The sequence below is a fragment of the Pollicipes pollicipes genome, unplaced genomic scaffold (genome assembly GCF_011947565.3).
Source record: "Pollicipes pollicipes isolate AB1234 unplaced genomic scaffold, Ppol_2.1 Scaffold_3694;HRSCAF=4334_pilon_pilon_pilon, whole genome shotgun sequence".
In the NCBI taxonomy this organism is placed as follows: domain Eukaryota; kingdom Metazoa; phylum Arthropoda; class Thecostraca; order Pollicipedomorpha; family Pollicipedidae; genus Pollicipes; species Pollicipes pollicipes.
In genome coordinates, this window is record NW_023596355.1 from 55,019 (window position 1) to 76,650 (window position 21,632).

Below are 21,632 nucleotides of genomic sequence, written 5' to 3' on the forward strand. Positions count from 1 at the left end.
GGTGCGGCAGCGCGCCTCGTCAGAGGCGTCGCCGCAGCCGTCGGTGCCTGTGCACAGGATGGCAGTGGAGCGGCAGCGTCCGCTGTCGCAGCGGAACGGGCAGGGCACGCCGTCGCGCACGCTGCCCAGCACGCAGGCGGCGTGCGGCTCGTCGGAGCCGTCGTCGCAGTCGAGCACGGCGTTGCAGAAGGTGGCGGCCGGCCGGCAGGCGCCGGAGCGGCACTGCAGGCTGCCGGCTGGGCAGGCTGCGGGCGCGCGCAGACATTATAAGACGGGGCACGGGCGGGGGCAAGCACGGCATGGTTTAACCGGAGGCGAGCAGGCAGAGAAGGACTCGTGCGGGCGGGGTAGGGGGTGGACAGGGCACGGTACAGACACCGCAGTGTCAGACGCCGACACTTGCGTGTTTCGTCGACAAACGTTGCCACCAAAATATTGATGGGGGTCATAGACGACGAGGAAGCCCGCGTCTTAAGTGGTCACTTGCCTCGGTTAAATAACCATACTGAAAATGCACACATGTTGGGAAATAGAGCCAGACCTCTATGGAAAGTGTGGCTTCTGTGGTTATGAACCACTGAGGAATATTGGCAAACGTCGCGACACAGCAACAAAAACAATACGACAGCATCAAATACTTATAAATCATCCGTAAAGCCTGCAAGAGATCGTCATTAGACTACCCCCGACCCTCAAGCAGTATAAGTACAAGGGCTGCCATACGGGGAAGCCATGGCCAGCGGGTGCTCGCTCCGCGTGCCGGCAGCCCATGCGAGACGCCCTCTGATGCCGGCCCGTCTGACAGCAGCCAGACGAACCCGAATGAACCCCATGCGCCCTTGACAATTATCCTGCGGCACCCGTCGGTCGCCCCGCCCTCCTGGCCAGCCCAGGCCGCCGACGATTACTGTGTGGCGCCAGCAGATCGGCCAGCCCTCGGGCCGGGCGGCGGCATCCCAGCTCGTCGCTGCCGTCGTCGCAGTGGCGCACGCCGTCGCAGAGTCGCGCTCGGCTGACGCACTGGCCGCTGGCGCAGGCGTGCGTCAGCGTCGGACACCCGTGCGGCGGGCGGCACAGCAGCTCGTCAGAGCCGTCGCCGCAGTCGTCGCGGCCGTCGCAGACGAAGTACCAGCTGATGCAGCGACCGGTGGCGCGGCACTGAAAGGCGATAAGTGCCGTGGCCAGCTGCGGTGTCATCCCATCTCAGAACATTAGGCTGACAGACTTTCGCACTGGATATGAATGCTTGAATTCTGCTCACAGAAGTCATTGCTGAAATATGATGGCGTCCAGAGTTTGACATGCTCTTTGTCGTAGATTAATAGCCGTTTAAAATCGATGCCATCACGCTAAACTTTAGACCGCGCGTCAGCTGAAGCGGAGAGCCATGATTAGAGACGTAGCAGGCTATATTAGAGGCCTCTCCTGGGCAGGCCAGTTGTCATTGTCGTGGGCCTGTTTGTGGGAATGCTCCAGCGATTGTCAGCCAAGCTGAGCGTCACTCTATTCAGAGTAGTGGCCAAGCGGCACCTGTGCGCGTCACTGACCTGGAAGGTGTGGTTGAAGCAGCCGATGTTGTCGGCGCTGCATTCGGTCGACGGCTGGTCGCACTGGCACCGGCCGGCCTCGCAGTGCGAGTTTGGGTCGGCCGCCCTACACGCGGCTGACGCCACGCACGGTTGACCGAGCGCCGCCGGCAGCGCTGGCGCCTCTGGCGACCGACATGATAAGTTTTAGATCAAAGGAAAGTCACAAGGGGTGGCGGCGACGAGGTCACGCCCAGCTGGACATCATTGCGGCGGCGCTGCTTCATAGCTAGCATTCATTTGTACATCATTTGTTAGACGCTCCCTAGATTGGAAACAGAGCGCGTCTTTATCATGGATGTTCGTTAGTTGTTCAGTGCATTAGCGAGGAACATTATTCACATAGATAAGGCAGTAGTACCTATTAGTCTCATTCCTCGGATAAAAAGCAGGAGAATGGAGATGTAATTGGGTTGATATTTCGCCAATATGCCTTTATCGAAACGTGACCTAGTGCTTCTGCTATCGTTTCGATAAAGGCATGTGGCCGAAACATCTACCCAACTATATCTCCATTCTCCTGGCTGTTATTCGAGGAATGAGGCTGATGTACTGTCCTATCTAAGGCGGCCCGTTGTTAAAAGCGATGGATATCAGTCGCAGATGAGTGCTGTAAATTTCGAAATCACTACAATTCAAGATTGAAATCAAAACTGTGAATTTCGAAATCACTGCACATTTTTCAGAATTCGGCTACTGAGAAGCAGCTTAAATGCGCAGTAGCGTCCAGACAGCTGATAATGTAATATTTGTCCACGTGGGCGGCGCGCTTCAAGCAGACCACACTGCGCCAATGCGTTTTGGAGGTCAAACACTGCTTACGGATACGTGAGTTGCGTCAGCACGAACGTAAACACGGAATTATCTGCTCAGTGTCAATCTTGTGACGCCTAATCCCTTCTTGTGCACGGAGTGCTCGCGAGAATATTCACTTCCAAAGTCGAGCACAAACAAGCAGCCAGCTAGGAATGTTATCACTATCTTAGTGAATGACGTTAGGGAAGTTTTTAGCATTCCCGTGGACAGAACAGACGAGCTTCTGACGTCCTGCCGTCACTCAGCGGCGAGTCGTGGTGACCGAGCTGTCAGAAGGCGCAGAACGCCGGCCTGAACTTCAGCTGAACGAGTCGGAATGAGAGAAGTTATTGGAACAAAAATACAGTAATGTTCTCAGGTTTCATTCCAGGCTTGTGATGATAAACGCCTGCGTCTTCACTAAAGATATCGGCACCTATGTTTAGGAACGATGTATTACCTAACGCGTGAAGCTCTGCACAGGGCGCTTCATTACGCAAGGTACCTTGCGTGTGACCTACTTCGTAGGAACTGGATTCCTAGTTCGCTCTTTCACTCAATTGTGTAGCTGTTGAAGTGGAGTGGAGAAATGCAAGTGGTTTACTTGCTTGCAGTTTACGATTAATAAATACACCCACGTCTACGGACCCAGGAACACACCTACGCGCCGCCTTGTGCTCGAATAAACACCCGCGTGAGTGACGTAAGATCTGCGCTGGACCTACACGCAGAAGTGAGCTCTTGCATGAAATTTGAAATGTCGTCGCGATTGCAAGGAAAATGAAGGCTGTCTTCAGCGGGAGCCTGAAATTAAAATGGCCCCAGTTGCACCCTGCAAATGAATTAGACATTGGCAGCCGTCGCCCAGCTCAGTGAAAACTTTCTTATGAATGCCGAGCTACTAACGGACAGCTAAATATGCTCGTGAAAAATTTGTTTGCTGGAAACGTACGCTGTTGGAATCATGCGTTTGTCTCGGCTTTGTGCATTCATGTTCAGACTTTGTGATAAGGCTGGCGGCGAATATTAGGAAGGTGCAGTGTTCGGATCGGTGGTTTTTCCGTCCGGTGCCAGCTGCCCTCTGGTTGGCCCAATTTGTTACCAAAGTCTAGTTTCATCAGATTAAATTACAGTCTCTGATTGGCGCCACATGGAATGTATGTACTTAACTATGCGAATTGAACATACTGAAAAATAAAACGCAAAGGCTATAGCGAAAAACAGCGCAGTATCACCGACACGTCCATTCATGCCAGATCGGCTCGTATCGACTTGGTGCGCTTAGGTTCACATTTCCTTTCATGAAACTAGGCCTTTATGATCAATGACCAATTCTAGATATCACAAGCAGTTTTACTGATAAGTGCTAAGTGGAGACTGCATCCACCAACTTTTTAGCAACTGAGATCATTTTAAATCTACCTGGCAACCCACGGGCTAGCTGATTTACCCAGCTCGATCTGAAAATCGCAAGTTAATCATTCCTATTCCACCAAGAACAAAGCCATTTTTTCAGGTATTTCTGAAAATTTACAAGCCAGAACAAAGTTTGTCAAAGTCTGCAAAATAAACACGCGCTCGGGTGGCCTCCTAGATACCCTTCGCTCGGGTGGGGATCAATTTGACTCCCCTGAGATCTCGGGAACTAAGAAAGCTAGAAACACCCAATTTACAAGGTGTGTTGATCTGTACGTGAACTCACTCAGGCCAAAGTTTCAGCTTCTAGGCCATGATCTTCGGGTCAAAAAAGGTCAAACAAGGTCAAGTTCCAGGCTGGTCTCCAAAATGCCCCCCGGAACCTAGATAACCGTTTCTAAGTAAAAGGTCGAATTATCACTCAAGTTCAGTGACCTTTTTTGACCTTTTGAAGGTCAAAGTTACCAAAATAATACAAGATTGCTTTAAGTTTTGCGTATGACTAAGCGACAAAAGTTACGCTAGAGAGTATGCTCCTTAAACAAAATGTTGACCAGGGTCATCTTAGATTAATGACCTATTCTGACCTCTAAGAAATCGATGAAATATATATAATGCGATTCCTGCCTTTAATGAACTCGAAATGAGCACCAGGATCTATCCCATACAGCAAGCCCTGGAGTAACAAAACAGGTTGGTTTTGACCTTGGTGTGACCTTTATACCTGACCTTAGGTCAATGTAATTTGCTCATTCAACTGTTGTGTTGCCTAAGAAAGCACCTCAGAGATGTATGGCTTCGTCTAACACTCATTTGTTGGATAATATTGAAGGATTTCCTAGGAATTGCCTTCGCTGAAACCATGGTCTGACTCTGACCTGTCATAGGTCAGCGACCTTACAGAGTACATTTAAATATTTGATGCCGAACAATTTGCTATTCAATTTTATACTTGCTATTCATATTTATTATTATTTTTTATTTGCTATTCATATTTTTTAAATTAATTCATATCAATTTGCTATTCAATTTTCCGAGCGGCGCGGCTACGCCGCACCGCTCGGAAATCATTTTGAAAAAACCTTCGGGAGGGTCAATTTGAACGCCCCACCCGAGGCCATGTTGATAAAAAAAATGTGCTGAGTGGAGTACTTTTACTTAATCTTGTTTTATATCTATTAAACTTTGGGCACATGTGGCATTGTCTTCAAGGGCCCCACATAAACTACGATAAAGGACCTGTATGCACGGTCAGTATACTGATTACAGATTATGTAGGATCGCTCGACTGTTGAAGTCCGGTAGATGTACGTACGTTACATTACACGATTAAGCAACTAAGGAGAATCCACCACAACCAACCACTATGAATCAAAGTATGCTGTATCAAAAGCGGTTGTGAAGTATGTACTTGTGGTTTCAAATACAACACAATGCTGTCTAAGTTAAAGCATGCAGGGATCTGTTATTTTGACTGAATGATAAACCAAGTGGCTTTATGCATTCCAATTCCACGGCTCTAATCCTTGGAGTTACATCTTTTAAAAGTATCTGGTAGCCTCTCGGCCAGCTAGCCGGACCATCCAGCCGTTTCCGGCTGCTAACCCACCGATTGGTGCCTAACCACCTAGTCGTCTAGCCGGAGACCAACCTTGTCCTTTTACAGCACATAGGTTCATCTGCGTAGTGCTTAGCCACTGGCTGTTTAACTTTGAACAGTAGCTATGCTTAGTCGCCTAGCTTGCCTCGGTAGCTTGCTTAGCTATGCCGGTTGCTTAGAACGTATCTAGTTGTCTAGCCGCGCATCTCTTGCTTTCGGCAGAATTTGGACTATTCTTCCGCGAACCCCGCCAGGAAACCGGTCGGTTAGTTGTGTTCATTCCCAGCAGAAAGTTGGTTGTTCACCCTAAAGTATTGGGTAACACGAATCCTCCCCCTAAACCATTCTCCACTGGCTCCCAGCAGCCTGTTCTCTGTATAATTCACCGAGGTTTGTTTGGTACGGCCGGTTACCTTTGTACAGCGGCCGGCAGAAGGTGAGGTCGTTGGACTCGGTGAAGCCGGGTGCGCAGCGGCACGTGCTGGGCTTGTCCGGGTGCTGGGCGCACTGGGCGTGCGCGATCAAGCCGCACTCGGTGGGCAGCTGGCAGCGGCTGCCTAGCTCTGTCAGTCACACGCGACGACCACTCACAATCGTGCTATACTTGTGGAGAGAGTCGAACACTGATAGTCCAGACCGTCCACACCAGACCAGACCGTCCAGACCGTCTGGACAGACCGTCAGATCGTCGGCAACGAAACACGTCCGCCTGGTGTGGCACGGACCGACATGTGCCCAGCGGACAACGTACAGGCTCTGAACAAATTAGGGCAAAGTTTTCGGGCAAATGGAATAGAAAGCTCTGGGGACGAGGCTGCGTTGGTCGTGAGGGATGACAGTCGCGTGTTCGAGTTCTTTGAAGGCTCGCTGTCGGTGGATGTCGTCAGTCGTGTGGCCTTCAGCTCAGCGGTTAGCAAACATGCAATCGTGTAATGGTCATGTATCCAAAAACAGATAAGCCTCGCAGCCGAAGCACCGCTTCGTTGCAAGAGAAGAACGCACTATACCGCATAAATCATCGGCATGAAATGATGAACCGCGATGGATACATCGCTTGCACGTACTGTCATTTTCATTCAAGTCTTTTGTGGCAAGCTAAGCATATGAATGTTAAAAATCAGAGGAAATATTCGCTTTGCTGTAGCAAAGTCGGGTACTCTTAGTGTCACGATCGATTGCTAAGTGTATTCCATGCTTCATATCCAACGCTTGTACGGTGGTTTATTTTGGGTGTAATAAATTTTTCACGGCAAGAGAACCCTGTGCGACGTACTTAACGTTGAACCCTCAGACCATCACTGTGGCCTTTGGGTACGGGCGATCAGAATCGCCATTCAGCTAGCCAAGATGATGAAATAGCGAGCACGTTTATACATATTCCTTGACCAGCGCATGAGCGAGAGTGTTAGTCAAACAAGAGCAGCCACTTACTTGCAGCAGATCTCAAGCATTTTGCTCCCACTAGGCTAGCGCCGTTCGGACACTGACATCTGCCAATAACTCGTGGGATGATGAACTTGCAATGGCTTCCTTTTGTCCCAAGATGGCACTGGTCCTGCGTGTGGCAGGTCTCGTTCAGTTTTGCCGCTGAAACAAGAATGAATTATTTGACTCGAAGGGTGTCTTTCCCTAGTGGCATAGGAACATATTGATCTGAACACGTGTGAAGAATACAGATCGCAGCGCTTAATTGCACGGCCTCATTGTTCCTTATTGTCTGATAGCTAACAGATATATGTTCCAGTCAAATGCATGCATCACATGTGCAAATGATCTGGGCCTAGAGGCTATCCGTCTGTTGACCGACGCCTGCAGCCTAGGGCAGCGACACCGTGGGAGGCGTGGTGGACGCGTCCCACACGACTTTCAGAGCGAGGGAGACTGTTCCTCACAGTTTCAGGTGCCCGAAATAGTCGAACGCATGTAAGCGTGTTCTCGTGAAGCGACTTAGTGCACAGGATCTCACACAGGACGCTAAACGTAGTTGACACGACTGTTGGTATGCCGCGGAAATAACGAGCCGAACACACTATGTGACATGACTATTGGTACGCCGCGGAAATAGCGAGCCGAACACACCATGTGACACGACTATTGGTACGCCGCGGAAATAGCGAGCAGAACATATTATGTGACACGACTACGCCGCGGGAATAGCGAACCTAACATATTATGCGACACAACTATTGGTACGCCGCGGAAATAGCGAGCCATGATGATTTGCGCATTATGTGTAAGTCATCTCAAAATGTCGCTCCTCGCACTGCAAACGCCAAAATCTGCGGTAGACGTCCCGGTGTTCAACGCCATTCCTACGCTTCCCGGCGGTAGTTCCGCAGGGTCATGGTTCCGGCGATTGTTCCGATTACATGTCTTTGCGGGGTCACAGGCGCCCCATTGTCAAACTGCCCTCCCCAATGTTTGGTTGGCTCCCGTCATGTGAAATTTGGCCTCCGACAGTCTATCGTGTTTTCAAGTAATAGTTGACTTCTTAAAAAGCATGAGAAATAAGAACGGTTTATATCGTATGCGCCGCTAAAAGGCATGGAGATTCATACACAATTGTATGGAGCTTTGAGCTGAAATGGCGATATTGAAGGTCACTCAGTGCAGTTCGCAGTCCCCATATGTCTCCTGCACGAGGGGCTTCATGAGGTATACAGTATGGTATTTCAAAGACTACCTGAACGTTTCCAGCTCGATGAAGATAAGTGTGAGCGAGCCTCCCCAACATTTCCAGTTCGATGAAGACAGCAGTGCGCGCGTCTCTTCCAATATTTCCAACCCGATAAAGACAACAGTTGGCCCCCTCCCAATATTTCCAGCCCGATGAAAACACCTAGTTCCAGCTGGATTAAAACAGCGTTGCGTGCGTTTCTCCCAATATTTCTAGCTCGATAAAGAGAACGGTGCGCACGTCTCCCCGATATTTCCAGCGAGATGAAGACAACAGTGAGCGCGTTTCCCCAATATTTCCAGCTCGATAAAGAGAACAGTGCGCACGTCTCCCCCAATATTTCCAGCTCGATGAAGACAAGAGTGAGCATGTCTCCCCAATATTCCCAGCTCGATGAAGACAACAGTGAACACGTCTCCCTCAATATTCCAGCTCGATGAAGACAACAGTGAGCACATCTGTTTCAAGTCGCGAGCTCTGCGGCTGGCGTCGGCAAACTCAGCCGGCGGCAGTCTTGGTTGACAGTGACGAAGGCACCATTTAGCAGGCTAACAAGGTAGCCGCAACGCCAGTGTGAATAATGGCGTAGATCGTCACCAACATTCTTCGCACGACAATTACAAGATGTGTTTATGGTGGTCTGTGATATGCTATGGATGAATGACACGCCAGCTGCAAGTTTTCGATGTCATCACCAAAAATATCAATCACCAGGACCAAAAAGCGTCATTTTGGGCCGAAAAGCTTTAGCTTTTAGCTTTATTTCAGGACGTCTGATTACCATTGATGCATTCCCTTCTAAGCAGTCAAAAAAAAAAAACACGACACAAGCGTTAACCTAAGTTAAGGTTTGGAAACATCCAGAAACATTGAAAATGGCCAACCAATGGGCTCTACGCTCTGACGTTCCCATGGCCACAGAAGACGGCCCTGTCTGACCGAAGCAGGGTCATGGCAGGTGTAACGTACGTGCGAGGCAGGCGTGCCGTTTGTATGTGGAGAAGCCCAGACTGCAGCGGCAGGCGCCGCGGATGCAGGCGGTGTTCTTGACACGCGACCGGCACTGGGCGTCCTCCACGCAGGGGAAGCCCAGCAGAGACGCTGTGGGAGTACACGTACGGTTAAGGCCCAGCTAACGGCCGGCTGGCCATGTCGTGACCTTACGACGAAGTCGGCACAGTAAGCAAGTCCGATACGCTATGAGCTTTGGTTAACACGTCAAGCAGTCAGTCAAGTCCAGATCCGGCAAAAGGTCTCCGTGACACGTATCTGCGAAATGTACTTGATCGAAACAATATAACATGCGCATAACCGTGTGTTGAATGCAACCCGAACGTGTTGAGACCTTACTTTCAAATTCTTTCCCCCAACGTTCCTTATGCATCAGCCTGTGCAACCAGCCAACTCTGGGTGTTCTTTGCCCAACTCGTTGTTCTCTACTTCTCCCAAATGAATGTAGCCAGAGTCAGATTATCCATTGCCTTAAAATGAGCAGGACATTTCGATATTTTTCTGATGAGTTGGTCTTGCGGATGCGCACTTAACAGCTTTGGGTTATTCAGCTTTTGGTTATTCAGCTTTTGGTTATTCAGCTTTTGGTTATTCAGCCTTCGTCTCAGCCTGTGCCCCATAAAACGGAAATTTATTGTGCCTTAGGATAACATCAAAATTTTACGATTTTTGCTGGAGCTAATAAGTGACGCCGTTTTGCTTTCTAAAGCGACTTCCCACGCTGGCGACCGATTGGAACCCGACATATATTGGCACACGCTAAGAGACGTAAGCATGACAAACCAGGGCCACTGCTGTTGGCCACTGCCGCAAGACGCCTCTCCCTGCACGCCCAGCTACGGTTCGCAACGTACGCGGCAGGCAGGCTGTGTTGTTCAACTGCACGTAGAATCTTTCGCAGACGCAGCGGCGCCGCCAGCAGCGACTGTTGGCCACGTCTGCACAGTTGCTGTCTCGCAGGCACGGCCGCCCGAGTTCGGCGGCGGCCGCGGTCACTGTCAGCAGCAGAATAACCTGGAACACGGCGGGCCGTCAGCACCAACTTGACCTGGAACACGGCAGGCCGTCAGCAGCAGCACGACCTGGAACACGGCAGGCCGTCAGCGCCAGCTCGACCTGGAACACAGCAAGTCTGTCAGTACCAGCTCGACCTGGAACACGGCAGGCTGTCAGCACCAGCTCGACCTGGAACACAGCAGGCCGTCACCAGCAGCACGACCTGGAGCACGGCAGGCCGTCAGCACCAGCTCGACCTGGGACACAGCAAGTCTGTCAGCTCCAGCTCGACCTGGAATACGGCAGGTCGTCGGCAGCAGAGCAACCTGGAACACAGCAGGCCGTCAGCAGCAGCACGACCTGGAACACAGCAGGCTGCAGCCCACTGGCACATGGATGTAGGGACAGGTGTGCCATGGGGAAGGTCATGCCTTTTCCTTTTGGTTGACAACAATCCTACGTCGATACATGTAAATAATGGTCTATGTCACTCAGGAGAACTTTCAAACTGCTTGTTCCCACGCGTGCACGACCTTTTAGTTGCCGGTGGCTGCTCTGTAGGCATGCGACCCCATCCCCACAGCACAAGCAGGTACTTTTTGAGCCGCCTCACAGCTCAGAGGCTTTAAGTCGTGTAGCGAGGATTGTAGCGCGACGGGAGTGTTTGTTGGTCAGATCCTAACATCCTTTGACATTTTTAACATCCTTTGATTAATGACAGCAACGCACAGAGAAGGCGAGATGAAAAGCTGCGTCAGTTGTTAAGTGCATTAGCGAGGAACATTATTAACAGAGATAAGACAGCAGTAATAGCCTTCTTCCTCGAAGAAAAAATCAGAGAAGTGGAGATATAGATGCGTTGATATTTCGACAATATGGCTGTATCAAAACAAATGCCAGAAGTGCTATTATTCTTCTGCTATTCGTTTGATAACGGCATGTTGCCAAAATGTCAACACATACTTTTATTCCTCTGGGTTTTCTCCGAGGAATAAGGCTGATACCACTGTTTTATCGAGATGAAAAAGCAAAAAGCATATCCTCATTTTAAATGCAGCATGCCACTTTTTGTACTTTTTACTGATTGCTAGATAAGATGCGTACAATTTGACCACTGATAACAGTTTTCTTGAAATCCCTCCGAACAGCTCAGACTTTCTATTTTAAGCAGCCATTCCTGGGGGAGAAACCTGATTGGATTTCCTGCGCATCACCATGAATTTCATACATTTTATTTACCTTGCTTTTCCCAGCGCGTATGTTATGTAATGCTTGCATCACACAAGCTTGACAAAGTGCTTATGCAATAAATGCTATGAAAGCCTGAAACATAATCTTATACAAAAAATAAACGAACATGAAGCCATGATTCCGAAAATTATACGAAACGTTATGCTGCGACTTTTATTTTTCTCCTATGGTGTTTACTTCAATAACTCTTTCCGACGTGCACTTAGGCTTTGGGAATGGAAGTATGACATGGTCTAAAGTGATGCACTGATGCATGGCGTAAACCAATGTGCTTCTTGATAACAGCCTCTTGCCACCAGCTGAGTCATTACAAATGTTCTTTCATTCGCGCCAGTGGAGGTGCTTCGGCGGTTTTCATGACGATGGCAGTCACGGCGGTAGGGAAGAAGCGTAGTGCTGTTACTAAGCGTTGACAGCGTAATTTGGACTCGAAAATAATGAGATTTGATGTCCTTAACATGCCTTGATGGTGCTGCAGCGGCACTATCTCGTACTTTTATTAAACATAACTGGTCCTGAGGATTCAGTACAATATGTTTTGACATGTGCCCCGAAGGTGAGACACTCCCTTTAAAAAAGTACCTAAGGTGCAGCTTGGGCGCAAAATGACCACAGTAGTCGACGCGCCCTAAAACTCCAATTAACAACAATTAAGGTGCAGTTTATCAGTTCATTCCGAGAACCAACGCTCAGAGAAGCAACGCATCGACGGCTCAGCATCCGAGCAACCTGTTCACTTGGCCCTTGACGTCGGCATCTGCTGGCTGCACACTGTTGTGTCGTCACTTTTCAGTGATCTGTTTGGCTGTCTAGCTTAGTTGTACAAAGATATGCACAGAACGGTGCCCGTGAACCTTCCACCGCGCAAACCGTGCTCCACGTGGCAGTATGCGCCCCATCTAGCAAGAGCTCCCAGCTGGTGGCGCCTGCCGTGTGATCGGCCTGCTGCTGTCGACCAGTGGCAGCCACAGTGGGTGAATGCCCGCTTTGTCGGCAGAGCTTGCGGCAGTCCGGCCGGCACCGCTTCCGTTCCGCCCACCGGGAACCTTCCGGACGGCCGCCGGTCGTAACTGCACGCTCCAGCGCCACCGACCGATACCGCCCCGCCCCGCCCGGGCTCGGGCGACAGCTCGTCACGCATGCGTCCGCGGCGTGTCACGGCGTCCGTAATGTCCGATGGCGTCCGTCGCGTGCGACGGCGCTCCAGTCACGCGGGGCGCCAGGCGTCGGCAGACTCGCACCACCCCACCCGATGCCGCTTCACTCGTGCTACAATCCACCTCTGAGCTTTAAAATCGCGTGGCTGTGTGACGCAAGTGAAAGGTGCGGTGTTAAAACCAATGTCAACAGTTAATCTTCCACTGCACAGAACAGTGCCGCTCAGTGCAGACGTGAACGTGATAAATAACACTACGGCATATATTTTGGGCTCAGTACGTGCCTGATACATCAAAGGGACCGAGCTTCGTGCGCGTGTTAATATCTTACGGTCGAGAAGTATGTGAACGTGTTTTGATGTTATATTTCTGGTAACAATAAACCTACCGCGAGGCGGCATTTTTGTCATGCACTGTAACAGTTTCAGAAAATTAGGTGGCATTCAAATGCTTACGTTAGTATGCTGAGAATTGTTTGAAAGAGCTCTTCACTATTGTGGGCACTTCACGGGGACAAATAGCTATATTTCTGCGCGAGCACTGAAAAGGCGCGTGACGTTCATTGTGAATCATCAAAAGCTTTAACCTTTTTCAGAAGGTTCTGCTAGTGAAGGGCACATACTGTTCGTTCTTGTAAGGTCGCCTCCGATGATAAACCGTGTTCGGAACGGTGCCGGCCATCAGAAGGGAGGAGAACCTTCCTCGCACAAAATCATCGATCAAGGTGGACGGATGAATCGTGAAATATCTGCCTATACTTATTGCTCCTTTACATGGTATCTTGATGATGATGGTGATGATTTGGGGTTTTAGGGCGCATCGACTGCTAAAGGTCATGCAGCGCCCATTACATGGTATCTTGGAAGACCTGACAGTTGTTATCTAATTTTGCTTATACCAGGACGAACAGGAAATCTCTAGTCCAGAACGCATCTTATTATCCGCAATCAGGCCCAAAACACACCACAAGGGCACTTTTGCACTTTGTTTTCGGTCCTAACAAAGCGAGGCGAGGCAGGGAAGATCCAGGAGAACATTCCGTAACTCTCAACGCAGCATACTAAGGACCCCGTTTCATTTGCCCTTATCCATGATATCTAAACAATCATACTTATGTCTGCAGATATATTCATTTTATGGGACAATGGAAGCCATTTGCGCCAAAACGGGTCTCAGCATGCGCGAATTTTAGGGTATGCGAGTCTCGCGGCGAAGCAAAGCGGCGGAAAAAGTTGACTCACAACCTAATAAACATTTATGGAACCAAGATTCAATGCAAGAACGCATGCTGGCGGCTCGCGGAAGAAAGCTCTGTTTCTGTTGTGACATGTCTGTTGACCTCGATGTCTTTGCAGATTTTGAGAACATCCCTAATGCTTGGAAAAGGATGATCAGTGTTATATATTACTGGTAAGTGGAAACGCTATGAATGATGGCCAGAGTTAAGCGAGAGGGACTTCCACGATCATTACGTGAAATCTCTTATTTCGTTCCTCGGTTCCAAAGCGCACATGTCTAGTCAACTTGCCGGGCGATGCCTGTCATCCCTCCCGCAAGCCTCAGGGGAGGGGGGGGGGGGGGGGGGGGCAGCACAGAGCCGGATCAAGGGATCCTGGTTTTCTACAATATGTATTAAGATCGAGCTTGTTTTATGGTTTTTACAAGATGTTAGGTTATGTCCTCCTCAAGACGACATCCCATACATCATGCGTCAAGTGTTAATTACAGGAAGAACAACGATGCCCCCCCCCCCCCCCAGCTCCTTTTTCCGAGTCGACCTCCGTGGAACTTCTGACGAAACATTTACGAATGGAATGTACCTGAGATGGTTGGCTTACATCCGAGTTTTCTCCGTCAAATTGTGCCTAGCAGCATTTTCAAATTGGATGATTCCATGAGCAACCAAAATATGTCCTGTTAAATATATCGGCTTTCCAACTTCATCCAGTGAAGACTGCAGACAGGTAACGCGTTGTTCTCCATGCAGTGTGGGCCCACTGTATGTCTAAGCCCCAGTATTAATACCGCGTCGCCAAAGGCAACGTAAATACATTTCGGACATAACGTACCAAAAAGCAATTGCAGCGTAATGATCGAGTGGTTAGTAAGAAGAAAAAGACTTAAAGAATCAGGAGGAGATCCCATAACTCTTAACGTGACGCACCGATAATCTGTTTTCGATTGGTCAAATTCTTTAAATCTAATTAAAATTTAAAATTTAGAATTTCTTAAAACTTGATCAAATCTAATAAATATATTCTCGTTTAATCTTACATTAGCAGGCTTTGCTGGTTTTCTTGCAATAACAGAGTTACGTTAGTTGATGAGTGCGTTCGTGAGAAACATCATACAACTAAATAAGACAGTACTTATAGGATTCTTCCTCGTAGGATAACCTGGAGAATTGAGAGATGGACGCATGGTAGAAAATACATCTATCTCTAATATGCCTTAGCAATAACGGCGTTCCAGATTTCGGATGAAAGTAGTTATATATTATCAGTGCGCGGTAATACTGCACAACCTTAAGAGCCTCATCATGTCTATTCAAGCTACTAGCTTGCCTAAAGTAAAGATGAGGCTGCCACTCTGCACGCGTGGCCCTCACTCGTCATTCATTTTGAGCACAAATACACTGGAAGAGGTCTAGTACCAAACATGTTCTTCACAACACCGCATGCAAGTAAAAAAGGATAATCCCCCATCACCTGTCAAATTGATATTCTGCACACAGCGTTATGAAGCAGGCAACACCAAGCAGTCGAGACCGCACGCTCTGTGGCGTGTTTTGACACCATCAATCACCTTCACACGGGTGAACTGACGCCTCAGTTTAGGTGAGCGACACGTTACGACACGTTACACAACGCCATCGCCGTGCCGCCGGTCGGTCCATCTCACGCGTATTGTCCGCCCCAGAGTCTTCAGCCGTGTCGCGAGTGGCACAATGCGCCGGCGGCGGCTACGGGGCCGCGGAGCGCGGTGCGTCCGGCGGCCGCCTGGGCGCGAGACAGGCGGCGCCCCGGCCACCCGTGTCACGACATAATAGCGGCGGCGGCGGTCCGCTCCGACCGGCCATTGTGTCAGGCCCGGACCGCAAGTGAAATAAACTATTGTTTAAACGGCGCCGGCCGAGCGTGGTCCGGTCCGTTTGTCGGAGAGCTGGCGGCCAGGGTCGGCGCCGGCTGGCGCGCCGGCGGCGGCGCAGGGCTCCCGGCTGACCGGTAGCTCCGCGGTGGTGCGTCGATAGCTCCGCGGTGGTGCGTCGATAGCTCCGCGGTGGTGCGTCGATAGCCCCGCGGTGATGCGTCGATAGCTCCGCGGTGGTGCGTCGATAGCTCCGCGGTGGTGCGTCAATAGCTCCGCGGTCGCGTCCAGCGTTGCATTGCATTGCATTGTGCATTGCATTGGTCGACGCGCGCTGCGTGCCTCATGCGATCCGGGCCTCACATGCTCTGGGCCTCACACGCCCTGGGCCTCACACGTTCCGGGCCTCACACGCTCTGGGCCTCACACGCTCTGGGCCTCACACGCTCCGGGCCTCACACGCTCTGGGCCTCACACGCTCTGGACCTCACACGCTCTGGGCCTCACACGCTCCGGGCCTCACACGCTCTGGGCCTCACACGCTCTGGGCCTCACACGATCCGGGCCTTACGCGCTCGGGGCCTCACACGCTCTGGGCCTCACACGATCCGGGCCTTACGCGCTCGGGGCCTTACACGCTCCGGGGCCCACACACCCCGGACCTCACACGCTCCGGACCTCACACGCTCCGGGCCTCACGCGTTCTGGGCCTCACACGCTTTGCTCAGGTATTTCCTAGATTTCGACGGCGAATAGGAACAAGGCAGACTGCAGCACTGGCTCGTATGAGATGAATTCTGTGATCGTGACTGATGAACTGTGACACATTCGCTGGATCACCTGACCGGGATCTTCGGGATGCCACATCGCTGTACTTCATTCCTTACAGCCAGGCGAATTGCCCCATACATGAATATAATATGCTTAGAATGTACATATATGTAATTGTGCGAGTGAATACGACAGCTGGCAAAATATATCCGCATTTTTCCTCCAGGTGTCCTACGACGCGACCCAATTATGTTAACGTGAGTGCAGCAATGCTTCACTTTGCTTTCGCAGCATGTAAAAATAAGACGGATTATTCGCCTTGTCGCTGGGGCTGCACATGAACAGCACAATGACAATATTTTCAGCACCTTTAAGTGGCTACACCGCATGCCTGGCAAATACGTGTCACGCCACCGCAGAAGGTGCCGTCGTGCCGGCAATCATGGGTTTTTACGCCTCGAGCGAGCGTGTCGCCAGCCCCAGCTGCCTGCTTTCGTGATGAGGATACAGCGACCATCTCAGAAACACAGACAGAGCGTGCCGCGACCTGCTCAGAGGCTTGGAAACAAGATGAAATGCGACGAGCTCAGACTTAAAGGACGGTGCAAGAGGGCCTTGTGACAAGCTCAGAGGCCCGGGCATAGGTCACCGTGACCTTCCCCGGGGCGTAGGCGGAGGTTAAGGCGCCATATGATTGAGCTACGAGCAACTCAAATAATTGGACGGTACAGAGTGTAGCAGACCGACCAAGGTACGTCAGAAGAGGGGAGCGTGACGGACGCAGGGACATGGCCGAGGAATCATGTGATCAGCCTGCAGGGACGTACTTATGGAGCCACGTGGTTATTGGTGAGGTAACTATGATGTTGTGGGTGTCACATCAGCTTCAGCTTTCAATAAAATGGCCATAGGACCATATCACCATAAAATTCATATTTATATTTATATTATATTAATTCATATTTATGCGCTGAAGGATACTCGCCCCGGGCGCCTAGCCACACCAACTTTTCTGATCATCCTCCGTGCGTGAATGCGACCGCCTCATGCAGGTGGATAAGGCGTGCAGTGATCAGCCTGGGCACTTAGGCGTGGGATGACATGGGTATGGGTGGGGTCACTGACCTAGGCATGTGGGCAGCCAGCCAGATTGTCCACAGCTCGGAGACGGGGTGTCGGTGTGATAATCTCAGTGACGACAGCAAGGTGTGATGTGACCCATCTGCTGCGTGACTGGGGCGAAGTCACGTGACTAGGTTAAAGGATAATGGTGGGCTCGGACTTGCACCTCGCTATGCGAAGCAAGTCATCAATTTAGTGTGCAGTGCTTGGATCAGACATGTCTTAAAATGATGGCATGACAAGTTGGGGCCATAATCGGAGCGTGTCCGTCCCGCCTCCGCGGAGCGCCGCGTAACACACACAAAGGACGGAGAACAGGCACGGTGCGCAGCGTGATAACCGAGCGAACTCAGCCTGCCACACCACACCTGGCGACCATGCGTCCGCTCCGTAATTCGGCAGCAGACGCGGCGCGGCTCACCAGCGCGTCCGCACGCGGGGGCCGTGGCCCACAGGCGGCCGTCCGCAGCGGCACCGCGCCGCCGGCGCCGCCGGTCAGCCGCGCACAATGGGCGCTGATTGCGGCGCGTCGCGGCCGATCGCGGCGCTCGCCCCTCGTCTGCGGCGCGCGCCGCCGGTAACGGTGCGCCCACGCGGCATCCGCTTGGTCGGCATCGAGGCGCTCGAAGCTGTGCGCCGGGTCCGACGTCACAGAGGCGCGGGAGCGCTGGACACGGTAGGGTCGAGGCCCGACGTCACAGCGACGCCGGAGCGCTGGACGCGGCAGGGTCAAGGCCCGACGTCACAGCGACGCGGGAGCGCTGGACACGGTAAGGTCGAAGCCCGACGTCACAGCGGCGCGGGGGCGCTGGGCACGGCAGAGTCGGGGCCCGACGTCACAGCGGCGCGGGAGCGCTGGACACGGCAGGATCGAGGCCCGACGTCACAACGGCGCGGGAGCGCTGGACACGGCAAGACAGGCCAACCAAACGGCCGCAACCGTTTGGCGTGGGTTGCATGGGGCGTGCTCGCACTATGGGGCTATACGTGGATTAAGGCCACTGTGATTTTCGGGATTGATAGAATACCGCGATTCGACCACTTCGAATAATTAGGTAGGTCTGGATGCGGAGTGGGGGGGGGGGGGGGAGGGGCAAGCGACAAGATGGCCAGTCATGTCCGCCCCCAGTGAGGCACCGCCTCCGCATGTATGCAGGAGCTTCTCGACCGTTTCGCCAGCCAGCGGCGTGTACACAGACCCGGCCGTTTTTCCGTAAACCTGTCTCCAGTCGGCGGTGCAAACAGCGTTCGGAGAATTCAAGGCCAGTAGAGGTCGTTTACACCTGGGTCAGGCGGCGTCTCGGAGGCCCATCTGCATAGGCGCGAGCGAGCGGTCGGTCGACCGCCGCCGCCGCGTCCGCTTCCCTGGGCTGGCGCCGAGTGAGTGACCCATTCATGATGGAGAATCCCGGAGAGTGCTGGCGGCGGCCGAACAGCCCGAGCAGCGCTGCGCGCAGCCTCTCCAGAGAAGACTAGCTGCAAGAGCTGTGCGGCTCATTGGTCTAGCATGACTGGGTTCGATGCCCTTGGGTTTCGCGATTGTTTAATGGGAGACTTCTTTGAATTTTAGAAGCTGATATGCTTTGCAGGGGCGTTCAGGAGGTTTTCATCAATCCACCGACCACTGCTTCACAACGTCATTGCCGACCACGCCTCAAAACGAGCAGCCTTCTTGTCGTATTATGCGAAAGGTTCTGAAGGAAGCGGAAGTTCGTAGCGTTCTTTGCAATGCTGAATAACGGTTTAATCTTATGGGAGCTGAAGATGCGCGTCTCCGTGCCTCCGCGCCGTCAGCGGGTCAACAAGTCAGTCACAAGGCACCGGCAGGCGCTGGTCATCACGAAATTTGGCGAAATGCGTCCTGTTCAGAGAGCTGTTGTGGAAGGCGTTGCTGGGCAATTCAGCGGCAACTACAAAAGCAAGGGTGTCCAATCATTGAAATATGTAATGTAAAGGAATGTGCTGACAGCTATTTTTAATACATAACACAGCCTTTTTAAACTTGATACCTCACTCGAAACGTCCGGTATACAGGGTAGGACATAACTCATCATTCAGCGATATGTAGCATACACTCTAAAAAAGACTATGGAGCTTAGTGCTTTTACGATTGCATACTTTACTTTAAACACAGAGATAGTAGAAATCCGCGGGAATATGATTGGGAAACAGGATGTTGTGATTTTATTTTTGCATACCGTGTACGCAACGCTGGAAAAAGCTACACTGTCTGAAGAGCTCCACATGGTGTATTATAAACAAACACCCAAAGTTACCTCCCAAACTTAAGTTTGCAGATGGTGGGGATTTGCGAAACCAGAACTGTGTAAGAGGTGCAAAAGCTATCGGGAAAGTTCACTTAATGGTATCGAAAAGTTCTGTGATGGGCGGAAAGACAACCCTCCCAGCAGTTCTATTTGGCAGTTTTATATCTCGTATAATCATTTCGTGTATACCTGTCACCTGTCAAAAGCACAACTTGAGAATAAGGAACGGTTCTCTGGAAAGATATAATGCAAAGTGGAACACGTGTTGATCTGATGATGCTCCCCCTGTGACGTTCAAACTATACGTTAGAAGATAGGGAGCGTGAAGATTTGTGTGGATGAGTGTGAGGACACGAGATATTTTGTATGATGCATTACGAAAGATAATCAGCTGAGTAGCAGCAAAGTAGACTAGTAGCATGTATGTTGTGGATGGAAGAGGAGTGTAGTGGTTCAGGTGGGTATATGTGGATGTAATATATCAGTCCGCAATGTGGAAGTAGTTTTCGTGAGAATGCCGCTAGTGAGAACCCGAAAATAGTTTAACAATTCCGGCGATTACACTTCCGTGAGTGGGAATCACAGTTGGCCAGAGCCTGCGTTGTGCTGCTTGGAGCAAGAGTCGAAACCAACCCAGCGCAATGCAACTCGAAGGAATCGCTTCCGTGAAACCAAAAGGAAAGACTAGTTTGAAACAACAAGTTGTGTTAGGCTATCTGTCCTGGAAACGACTGCAATACAGATTGTACGGCTCGACCACAAACGTCACAGGCATTACTTGATGGTGAAATCAAAACGGCCGAGGCCACTAGATGCGTTTTCACTCTAGTTCCAAATGGCTAGGCCGCAGCCTATTTGGCAATGGGGGGAGGGGGGGGGGGGGGGGCTGCGCAGTACGCGGCGCACAACGCCGGCGCCGCCGTCACTGCCTCAGTTTGCATCAGGTCACTGACATGCGGGGGCGCGCTGTGTGCTCGAGCCGTGTGTGTGCTCAGACCGGTTTGTTCAGCGGTAGGGCCGACAGCAGGGGTGGCCCGAAGCCGTCACTCGCGCGGTCTGGGTCTGTGAGCGGCCCGGCACGTAGAAGACGCCCCGCTTCGGTGACGGTGCCCAGCAGCGTGACACGGAGCGGCGGCTACGGCACACTACCGGGCCAGTTGACGCTGGCAGCTGCTGCCCAGACGCGTCGCCGCGCATCTGGTCTCGAATGGCCTCTCAACGTTGTTAGAGGCTGTGGGGCTGTCCAGCGGTGAAAAAGTGCATTTTCTGTCATCGATGAAATTTAGAACCGTCATGAATTTTCACCGGCGGTCAAATCTTTCAGAAGCCGTTGAAATATATCTTCAAATGCGATAAACCATAAAAAGCAAAGAAAAATTAAATGCAACGCGGCATAACCATGAAATATATGTGTTCCGGGGGTCCATTTGCACTAAAGTTTCATTGACTGGCCATCAACCACTGAATGAAGGTTGAGACCTTCCTAACAGAATTATCAGAAAAAGGTACACTTAACATAACCAGCCCCTGGATGCCGATTTCTGACAAGGGTTGTGGGGGGGGGTGGGCAGATCCGTGGAAGTCGTCAGAAAGGGACAGGGCCTTTTCGGACTTTGTGCCTACTGTTCTGGTTATCTCGCACGCAAACGCACACACGCACGTCCACGCACACACACACACACACACACACACACACACACACACACACACACACACACACACACACACACACACACACACACACACACACACACACACACACACACACACACACACACACACACACACACACACACACACACACACACATATATATATATATATATATATATATATATATATATATATATATATATATTATCACGAACGTAAATCTGATATCGAAATAAGATCGTA

At 51.1% G+C, this 21,632-nt stretch overlaps 1 protein-coding gene across 1 annotated transcript in view; it reads right to left on the bottom strand.

Annotated features, from left to right (window-relative positions):
- Positions 1 to 304: 304 nt before the first annotated feature.
- The window catches only part of LOC119092930 (very low-density lipoprotein receptor), a 30,614-nt gene continuing 9,286 nt past the window's right edge, over positions 305 to 21,632 (bottom strand). Inside the window, exons 2-8 of the mRNA XM_037215827.1 lie at positions 9,940 to 10,099; positions 9,044 to 9,175; positions 6,829 to 6,984; positions 5,811 to 5,960; positions 1,548 to 1,711; positions 909 to 1,158; positions 305 to 333 (exon numbers count right to left, since the gene is read on the bottom strand). Of these exons, the coding sequence (XP_037071722.1) occupies positions 305 to 333; positions 909 to 1,158; positions 1,548 to 1,711; positions 5,811 to 5,960; positions 6,829 to 6,984; positions 9,044 to 9,175; positions 9,940 to 10,099 (1,041 nt within the window). The remainder of the gene's footprint in view (positions 334 to 908; positions 1,159 to 1,547; positions 1,712 to 5,810; positions 5,961 to 6,828; positions 6,985 to 9,043; positions 9,176 to 9,939; positions 10,100 to 21,632) is intronic.